This window comes from Onthophagus taurus, unplaced genomic scaffold (genome assembly GCF_036711975.1).
Source record: "Onthophagus taurus isolate NC unplaced genomic scaffold, IU_Otau_3.0 ScKx7SY_12, whole genome shotgun sequence".
Classification (NCBI taxonomy): domain Eukaryota; kingdom Metazoa; phylum Arthropoda; class Insecta; order Coleoptera; family Scarabaeidae; genus Onthophagus; species Onthophagus taurus.
Window position 1 is genome coordinate 75103 of NW_027248937.1, and position 11050 is coordinate 86152.

An 11050-nucleotide genomic window follows, 5' to 3' on the forward strand; every position below is an offset into this window, starting at 1 on the left:
ATGACACATCATCATTGCATCGACTGGAAAGTTGGTTTTATCCATCCAATGGAATTCGACGCCATAGTCAAATATCTGTGTCGGAATGTCAAGAAAGTGTATGTTAAAGGACCTGAAAAAATTAAATTTTTAAGACATATTATTTCCGCGCCGATATTTGCGTTGGAAGGTAGTATCTATAAACTTGAGATGGGTATACCGAGCTGTGCTTTTCACTCGCGACGAAGAAGTATGTGTGCTCTTTCCAATGTACGCCACTTACAAGAAGTTGTCGAAGAGGGGGTGCAAAACAAGGATGCGAAAGACAGTCGGTGACTATAAAGCAGAGACAAGTCGTAATGGGGGATAGTTAAGAGCTGGTTGCGATGGAACAAGTGTTCACTGTGTTTGGGTGTTGGCCACTTACATCTGCCAAGAAAGTGTACAGCGTAATGAAAAAATATGAACAAGATGCCTCATTTGCGAACATTCCAGCTCGTGATTTAAAATATTTACCAACACAGTATTATTTCGATAAAGTACCATCTATGGAATTACGAAGAATTTGGACCCAACTACCGTTCGCCTACCAGCAATCGAAAATGTTACAAATGAAGTTACCGTGTCTTGAACATTATAATAATGATTGTGCGGAAACTCATTTCGATGGACCACCACCACCTAAAATGCATTGTATTAAATGTACGTTAGAAAAGAAATAAATGTTATTTTTTTATCCATATTGATGAGTTTTATTTAAAGAAACCTCTTCACCTCCCCTTCCCCCTCCCCCTCCCCCCTCCCCTCCCCCTGTTTTTCCGACCACGAAGAAATCGCTTTCTGCTAGAAAACCATTTGAAAAGTAAGTTACATCAATACAATTTTTATCGGTTTTCTTCATGTATGTTTGTGATGATTTCAGGTATTAATTGTTATACGCTGAGAAAAGTGGTTCTTCAGCGCATTGCAAACCTGTCAGACGTGATAGAAAACCATTTGAAAAGTAAGTTACATCAATACAATTTTTATCGGTTTTCTTCATGTATGTTTATGATGATTTCAGACATTAATTGTTATACGCTGAGAAAAGTGGTTCTTCAGCGCATTGCAAACTTGTCAGACGTGAGCGAACGTATAATTTTAATAAAATAATCCAAATTTTTTGTAACCCTTTTGATTCCTTGAAGTCTTTCCCATTATGCTTCACTTAATTGGTAACAGCCACGCTCGTGCAAGCGATAATACCGATGGTATGACCGACCCACTGGTTGCCGTGCTGCCACGCAATAACGACAGTACGAATGTTGTTGAGTCAAGCCTACCGTCGTTACCATTATATTGCAGCGGCAACTTTGACGGTTTGAGTCGTACCATGCAGGATTTCACTACAGACCCACCACTGTACGAGCAAATAATGAATGAGCTCCGGTCACAGCCAGGGAACGACAATGGTGCGATTGTTACCACCAGTCCAACCTTGTCGTCCTACGGCTTAACTCGCATCAGTATGGAGATACGAGAAGAAGGAACATATCAGGAAGTTGTTGTGCCACCTGAACCTGCTACCGATCAGGCCGACGTGGTACAACCACTTCCAGATATTGTACATACGGATGTCACAAGTCAAGCACCTGCTGAAAACCAGGTGCTTGCGGCACCGTCTGTACCAGCGACGGAAGACGTATCCCAACCCTCCGATAGGATATGTGTTTCGCCTGTCTTCTCGAGTGGACCCATACGGTACACATCCCGCCGTATAAAAAAACGCGTCAACTTGTTGTCAAGGGGTTGCGTGAAACAAACTACCCGCCCAAACCCTTCTCCTGCTTCACAAGACTCCTGTAGATTGCTGCGCAACGCATTAGCCAAACCTCCCCGTAACACACGAAGAGTACCTACACTCGCTACAGTAACCAGACCTGCAACGGTGGTTACATCTCCACCAGAGGTGACCATCGACATCCGTGACAGCCCGCCAACTATCACAACTATCCCACCACAAAATGTGGTGTTCCCACCACCTTTACCTATCCGCTCCAGGGAGTCCAACTCAAACGCGGAGATACCATTAAGTGTAAAAATAATGCACCGATAGGAGGACTACCTTTTCTTATAGAGTTGTTGATTGAAGGGGTTGTAGAGTAATGGTTAGTGTTAAGCGAGATCTCGTTAACGAACTACATGCACCTGCGAGACGACATTATCGGCGACGCCGCGTTCTGCTTCACGGACTATTGGATCTTTATCAAGCGGATTTGGTTGAAATGATCCCATATGCGTCGGTCAATAAAGGTTACAAGTATATACTGACTGTTATCAACGCTTTTTCAAAATACGCATGGGCCTTACCACTCAAAACCAAAACTGGGAAAGAGGTTACTCAAGCTATGAAGGACATTTTGCATAGTAAAAAGAATATTACTCCGAGCAACTTACAAACCGATAATGGGAAAGAGTTTTACAATAGCGATTTTCAAAAATTAATGGAACAACTTAACATTAATCATTACAGCACCTATTCCACTTTAAAAAGCTCGATTATCGAACGGTTTAATAGAACCCTAAAAAATAAAATGTGGAAAGAATTTAGTATGCAAGGAAATTATCGCTGGTTAGACTTACTACCCAAATTACTAAAATCTTACAACAACACAATACATCGCACCATTCACATGAAACCTTCAGCTGTTAATCGACGAAATGAATCTGCTCTGTTAAATACTGTATACAATTCCATTAAAGTTGTCGACCCCAACCACCGTAAATTTAATGTGGGGGAACACGTGCGAATTAGCAAGTACAGACACGCTTTTGCTAAAGGTTACCAACCAACTTGGTCCAATGAAATTTTCACCATAGCGACAGTTCAAAATACTAATCCCAGGACTTACCTTATTAAAGATGGTAGAGGAGAACCCATTCTTGGAGCATTTTACGACGAAGAATTACAACGTGTGAAACACCCGGATGTATTTTTAATTGAAAAAGTTCTTCGTCGAAAAGGAAATAAAGTCCGAGTGAAATGGTTGGGAATGGATAGCTCTCATAATTCTTGGATTGCAAAAAAAGATGTATTATAATTTTTACACTAAGAAAATAAAAAACTTTTTTTAATTTCGTTGATTTTATTTCAAGTAACCTTTTTAACAACCTACTTTCTACTTTATATACAAGTTTTGTGATACAAGCAAGTATTTTTTTTTTTTTTTTTTTTTTTACAAATTAACTGATCGCAATTTAACTAGCCATACATGTTTACGTTTAACAACTCCAATAAGTTGTCCAAAAGATCTTCCCTGCGTAGATCTTCAATAAGATAGTTTCCCCAAGCTAAAGTATGACATCCATCCTCCATCACGTAACGTTTATCGTCATGTGCAGAGAGCGCCACTTTATTCTTTAGTTCTGTATACATCGTGTGATAGGAGGAGCGAAAGACATACATCTTTTTTCGCACAGAACCTCCATCTTCGATAATCCGTTTATATTCTGAAACACTTAAGTTTTTATCGATAACATACTTTTTCACACCCTTGGCACGCTTGACAACTCCTTCCAAAGTGTTAATACAATAAGCTTTAGCTCCTGTACCATAAAACGATGTTAATATCGTATTTGGGTACTCATCTTTCATTTTTCCAACTATCGGCGGCCCTGGAGGAATATTATGTCTGTTGTTTAACTTGTAATTAGAGGTATCGAACATCTCTATATTTTCTTTGATATCCTGGTATACATTCTCAGTAAATATTTCGAGAATTAACGAATCCGTATCTGTATATAACAATAATACGTTTTCACCATATTTCTCTTTTAATAAATTATAAAAAAAGTTATAAATGACCGCTTTCGACAATTCCAGTACGCTAAACCCTACATACAGAGGTTTGTTATATTTGACCTCCACCTTCTGCATTTCAATGGCTGCCAAATTATGGCAGAAAATTTTCGATGACTTGAAAGTCGGCTTTGCGATAAGAGCTTCTGCACCGGGTCTCCTGTAACGATTCTCCCAATGTGACACTAATCGTATATCGACTCTATTTTCAACATTTTCCATCGTTTTCCCATACACGATATTATTCATTTGTTTATAATGATTTTTCCCAAATTCATTCGTAGCATTCATTCGTTTCTCAGAGTTAAAATCGATATATGGTTTCATCCACGGCGATTGTTGAAATTGCAATGCACGGTGTATTTTGGTTAGCTTAAGACCTTTTTTCACACATTCACGTAGGTTTACATAGTGAATTATGTATTTCGATTTATTTTGTAAGTTCGCAATCAACTTAGGATGCTTCGATCCGGGAGCGATTATGTTTTCGGGACAAAACGGTAGATCATCATGCTGGTTGTGTAACCTTTCGGGATACTCCAAATCCACTTCAAAGACATAACCAAGGTGTTCATCATCTAAACACTCCACATCTATATCTGCTATTTCCTGGTTCGACAACCATCGAAAACCGCCTGTTGGTAATTTACAACTCATTGCATACCCATACAAATTGGTAGCGTCCAAGTATAGAATATATGATGATGGTTTTTCCGGGTTAAAATCGTCAAGGAACTTGTTGTTTGCTATTGCAGATCGTTTTACACACATACAGAGACCGCCTCTAATTCCTTTCTTAAAAAAGTGTAACATGTCAATGTCTGATAACAATTCTAATTTTACACCTGTCATTTTTAACAGAGCATCCCACCCAAACCCGGGCGCAGTATAATAATGGCAAGGATCCAGATTGTAATTCTCCAAAGATATTGTCCTGAAATTTTCAAAGACGTCAGTCAACATTAACACATCTGACGTCAAATACAGGTCACTGTATTCTCCCAACGTTGTACACTTAAATTTATTCCATACAGTCTGTGCTCTAGAGTATTGTTCCTTTGAAATATTACTTGAACTCAATATGTCGTAAAACTGTGTATGATCAGGCAATTTACTATACTCCAACTTTTCAAACGAATCTACGAACGAATATGGAAATACACCTTTCTGGCGCATCAATCTAAATTCTTCAGAGTCTTTGAATTTTTTTTTCACTTCCACACAATCCTTATCATCCAAATATGAAACCAACTTTTCCAAAGAACTCGCCATAAATCTAAACGAGTCGACGAATCTTATTTTCATAAACACTTTGCGTTTCTTTCCCTTGTTATCGGTTGTTTCTCCGACAACTATTTTTTTGGAAAAAGAAATATATTTTTCTTTGTTTTGTGCTATCACCTCTACTTCCTCCTTGTTTAGGGCAATACTTTTCACAAACATGTGGGCATCGTAATTCGACAGGTTGTGGAAAAACACAGGGATAAACATCGGTAATTTATAATTTATATTGCAGACGGAATGCGCAGGACCCTGTCAAGTGATCGTGATCACACACTTTCTCTTCTTTGTTTATTGGTTTATCACAAATGTGACATACGGAACTCAGTTCATGTACAAATTGGTCCAGACAGCTTAGCGGTATCATATCCTTTGTTTGCCTCAAATGTTGTTTATAGATCTCTATTACATCCTTCTCCAATCTTATAATAAATTCCAGAGCAGCGTTTCGCCCTCGGTATATTCGGAATTTCGATAAGTTATCATCGTAAGCACACTTAATGTAGTACGCAAACGCGTATGGTTCGTGTTCAAAACATCGGGCCGTATATGGTTTATTATCATCGTAAACTTTTCCTTCTTCGGGCGTTAAGGGTTTCAGAATCGCCTCGAAATCGGCGTACACCACAAACGGAACTTTCATTTTTTTTTCAAATCCTTCAAATTGTAAAACATTTTCCTTTTCTAGATGTCCGAACTTATTCACTTTTATTTGTTCGCTTGGTACTGTTGCTTTCACTTTTTTACAGTCATCCATCTGATGTCGTACCAACTTGTCTTCAGTTGAAAAGTATTGCAAACAACCCTCACAAATATATCTTTGATGTTCATGAGTCGATGATTGTGTATTTATCAGTCGAGATAAGTTTTTTATCCAACAATAGTGGTTATTCCCGAAATTGTCGCTGACTACTAATAAGTTTACATGACGCTCCCGTTTCTGTTTACATATACATACAGTTACAATATCATCTACCATTTTCTCTCCATTATACCAAGAATTTATACCATAGACGTTAATTGAAATGTTATTTTCTTCCTCAAATTTTGGTATGTCTCTGATGGGTACTGGGAATGTTACGCAGTCAAACTTTAATTCTGTTTCCCTATAATCTGGGTATGATGATATTCTTTGCGGTAAACCTGTGGGTTGGTACAGTGCGGACATCAGTGCCCAAGCAAAGCACTTATTATCGTTATTTTGCACGTTTATTACCGCTCTCTTCCCTTTTATGGATGTCGGTAAGTCGATGTAGCTCGATGCTCTTGTAGGATTAAACTTGTTACAGTTCACTTCAAGATATAATATTTCCAACAAGGTCCAACCTGCAGTATTAACACCTTTAGTTTCGCATTTTACTACTTTTCTATTCTTATACTCTTACCTGAGTCCCGTTCTTGGAATTCCGACATTTTCACCATAATCTCGTCCATAAAGTCCTCGTATGTTTGGTATAAGTCTACGGCTACTGTTATAATTTTATTTTTTGTGTTGAATGATTTGATTTCCACTTCTTCCTTCGTATTTATGAAATACAATCCAAAAATTTCCGTATTCACTTTTAAACTACCATTTACATTCCTCACGGACTGTATCAAACTGATAACTTTTTTTCTAATTCGGTTACTGAATTCCTTCATGTCTACGTACTTCCGCTCATGATCGCTCACTCTAAAACTACATATTTTATCTCCAAATATCGAATCTATTTTTTCTACACCATCATCTATTATTACGAAGGCTTTCTGTTTATGTTTGTTGCTACGCAGATGTGAGGAATAACATTGTCTGGTTACGTGTTCATCACATATTTCACACACTATAACATCTCCTTGTTGATCCTCTTCCACCTTTCGACGTTTCCCAATACATGCTGTGCGTTGATGTCTCACAAGATTATCTGGTCTAGTAAACTCTTTGTAACACACGTCGCAGGTCAACATGTTCACAACACTCTTACTTCAATACTGTTGAACACGATTTTCTATCTGCTATTTAAAGCATACCTCCTCCGAAGTGGGGTTTTCAATGAACTCATGTCGTGTAACCTTCATTTCAGGTCACGTACAAGGTCAATGCCATGGTCACAATTAAGGTTGACTTCAAGGTCTCCGTTGAGGTCAAAGTAAAGGTCATTGTTCAGGTCAAGGTTACTGATCAAGGTCATGGTCACTAAACGTGATCTTGACCTGAGGTGAGCTCAAAGTAAAGGTCATTGTTTAGGTCTAGGTTACTGGTCAACGACCCCCTTTGCAATAGCCGATTCTGGAACCTCCTCCCAGAACCTCAGGGCAAGGTCAAGGTCATGGTCACTCAACGTGACCTTGGCCTTGACCTTGACCTGAGGTTCTGAGAGGAGGTTCTAGAATCGGCTTTTATCTACTACTGCCGTTCTGAGACATGTTTGAACTTTCTATCACTTTTGGTTCCGATAATTCAGTTGACCATATTTGTGATATTCAGACGCCAAATGACATCTTTGAGCATGTTGGAGATAAAAAACAAAATGTGCCGAAAACGTTATATTATGACGTTATACGCCGTTCTGAGACATGTTTGAACTTTCTATCACTTTTGCTTCCGATAATTCTGTTGACCATATTTGTGATATTCAGACGCCAAATGACATCTTTGAGCATGTTGGAGATAAAAAACAAAATGTGCCCAAAACGTGATATTATGACGTTATACGCCGTTCTGAGACATGTTTGAACTTTCTATCACTTTTGGTTCCGATAATTCAGTTGACCATATTTGTGATATTCAGACGCCAAATGACATCTTTGAGCATGTTGGAGATAAAAAACAAAATGTGCCCAAAACGTGATATTATGACGTTATACGCCGTTCTGAGACATGTTTGAACTTTCTATCACTTTTGGTTCCGATAATTCTGTTGACCATATTTGTGATCTTCAGGCGCCAAATGACATGTTGGAGCATGTTGGAGATAAAAAACAAAATGTGCCCAAAACGTGATATTATGACGTTATACGCCGTTCTGAGACATGTTTGAACTTTCTATCACTTTTGGTTCCGATAATTCTGTTGACCATATTTGTGATATTCAGGCGCCAAATGACATGTTGGAGCATGTTGGAGATAAAAAACAAAATGTGCCCAAAACGTTATATTATGACGTTATACGCCGTTCTGAGACATGTTTGAACTTTCTATCACTTTTGGTTCCGATAATTCTATTGACCATATTTGTGATATTCAGACGCCAAATGACATCTTTGAGCATGTTGGAGATAAAAAACAAAATGTGTCCAAAACGTGATATTATGAAGTTATACGCCGTTCTGAGACATGTTTGAACTTTCTATCACTTTTGGTTCCGATAATTCTGTTGACCATATTTGCGATATTCAGACGCCAAATGACATCTTTGAGCATGTTGGAGATAAAAAACAAAATGTGCCCAAAACGTGATATTATGACGTTATACGCCGTTCTGAGACATGTTTGAACTTTCTATCACTTTTGGTTCCGATAATTCTGTTGACCATATTTGTGATATTCAGGCGCCAAATGACATCTTTGAGCATGTTGGAGATAAAAAACAAAATGTGCCCAAAACGTTATATTATGACGTTATACGCCGTTCTGAGACATGTTTGAACTTTCTATCACTTTTGGTTCCGATAATTCTGTTGACCATATTTGTGATATTCAGGCGCCAAATGACATGTTGGAGCATGTTGGAGATAAAAAACAAAATGTGCTCAAAACGTGATATTATGACGTTATACGCCGTTCTGAGACATGTTTGAACTTTCTATCACTTTTGGTTCCGATAATTCTGTTGACCATATTTGTGATATTCAGGCGCCAAATGACATGTTGGAGCATGTTGGAGATAAAAAAACAAAATGTGCCCAAAACGTGATATTATGACGTTATACGCCGTTCTGAGACATGTTTGAACTTTCTATCACTTTTGGTTCCGATAATTCTGTTGACCATATTTGTGATATTCAGACGCCAAATGACATCTTTGAGCATGTTGGAGATAAAAAACAAAATGTGCCCAAAACGTGATATTATGACGTTATACGCCGTTCTGAGACATGTTTGAACTTTCTATCACTTTTGGTTCCGATAATTCTGCTGACCATATTTGTGATAATCAGGCGCCAAATGACATGTTGGAGCATGTTGGAGATAAAAAACAAAATGTGCCCAAAACGTTATATTATGACGTTATACGCCGTTCTGAGACATGTTTGAACTTTCTATCACTTTTGGTTCCGATAATTCTGTTGACCATATTTGTGATATTCAGGCGCCAAATGACATGTTGGAGATAAAAAACAAAATGTGCCCAAAACATGATATTATGTCGTTATACGCCGTTCTGAGACATGTTTGAACTTTCTATCACTTTTGGTTCCGATAATTCAGTTGACCATATTTGTGATATTCAGACGCCAAATGACATCTTTGAGCATGTTGGAGATAAAAAACAAAATGTGCCGAAAACGTTATATTATGACGTTATACGCCGTTCTGAGACATGTTTGAACTTTCTATCACTTTTGCTTCCGATAATTCTGTTGACCATATTTGTGATATTCAGACGCCAAATGACATCTTTGAGCATGTTGGAGATAAAAAACAAAATGTGCCCAAAACGTGATATTATGACGTTATACGCCGTTCTGAGACATGTTTGAACTTTCTATCACTTTTGGTTCCGATAATTCAGTTGACCATATTTGTGATATTCAGACGCCAAATGACATCTTTGAGCATGTTGGAGATAAAAAACAAAATGTGCCCAAAACATGATATTATGACGTTATACGCCGTTCTGAGACATGTTTGAACTTTCTATCACTTTTGGTTCCGATAATTCTGTTGACCATATTTGTGATATTCAGACGCCAAATGACATCTTTGAGCATGTTGGAGATAAAAAACAAAATGTGCCCAAAACGTGATATTATGACGTTATACGCCGTTCTGAGACATGATTGAACTTTCTATCACTTTTGGTTCCGATAATTCTGTTGACCATATTTTTGATATTCAGACGCCAAATGACATCTTTGAGCATGTTGGAGATAAAAAACAAAATGTGCCCAAAACGTTATATTATGACGTTATACGCCGTTCTGAAACATGTTTGAACTTTCTATCACTTTTGGTTCCGATAATTCTGTTGACCATATTTGTGATATTCAGGCGCCAAATGACATGTTGGAGCATGTTGGAGATAAAAAACAAAATGTGCCCAAAACGTGATATTATGACGTTATACGCCGTTCTGAGACATGTTTGAACTTTCTATCACTTTTGGTTCCGATAATTCTGTTGACTATATTTGTGATATTCAGGCGCCAAATGACATGTTGGAGCATGTTGGAGATAAAAAACAAAATGTGCCCAAAACGTTATATTATGACGTTATACGCCGTTCTGAGACATGTTTGAACTTTCTATCACTTTTGGTTCCGATAATTCTGTTGACCATATTTGTGATATTCAGACGCCAAATGACATCTTTGAGCATGTTGGAGATAAAAAACAAAATGTGCCCAAAACGTGATATTATGACGTTATACGCCGTTCTGAGACATGATTGAACTTTCTATCACTTTTGGTTCCGATAATTCTGTTGACCATATTTTTGATATTCAGACGCCAAATGACATCTTTGAGCATGTTGGAGATAAAAAACAAAATGTGCCCAAAACGTTATATTATGACGTTATACGCCGTTCTGAGACATGTTTGAACTTTCTATCACTTTTGGTTCCGATAATTCTGTTGACCATATTTGTGATATTCAGGCGCCAAATGACATGTTGGAGCATGTTGGAGATAAAAAACAAAATGTGCCCAAAACGTGATATTATGACGTTATACGCCGTTCTGAGACATGTTTGAACTTTCTATCACTTTTGGTTCCGATAATTCTGTTGACCATATTTGTGATATTCAGA

At 37.8% G+C, this 11050-nt stretch overlaps 2 protein-coding genes and 1 long non-coding RNA gene across 3 annotated transcripts; 1 reads left to right on the forward strand and 2 right to left on the reverse strand.

Moving 5' to 3' along the window:
• Nucleotides 1-805: 805 nt before the first annotated feature.
• Nucleotides 806-1147, forward strand: LOC139432256 (uncharacterized). The gene is made up of 3 exons (XR_011642113.1): nt 806-841; nt 902-982; nt 1043-1147. It is a non-coding gene; the product is annotated as an uncharacterized lncRNA (long non-coding RNA).
• Nucleotides 1148-3220: 2073 nt separating this feature from the next.
• Nucleotides 3221-5260, reverse strand: LOC139432264 (uncharacterized). The gene has a single exon (XM_071200744.1). It carries the CDS (start codon nt 5258-5260, stop codon nt 3221-3223), a length of 2040 nt encoding a protein of 679 aa, XP_071056845.1.
• A 55-nt stretch (nt 5261-5315) lies between these two features.
• LOC139432265 (uncharacterized) lies at nt 5316-7164 on the reverse strand. The gene is made up of 2 exons (XM_071200745.1): nt 6484-7164; nt 5316-6424 (listed from the first exon to the last, which is right to left on the reverse strand). Exons 1-2 carry the CDS (start codon nt 7040-7042, stop codon nt 5316-5318), a joined length of 1668 nt encoding a protein of 555 aa, XP_071056846.1. The 5' UTR covers nt 7043-7164.
• Nucleotides 7165-11050: the final 3886 nt, after the last annotated feature.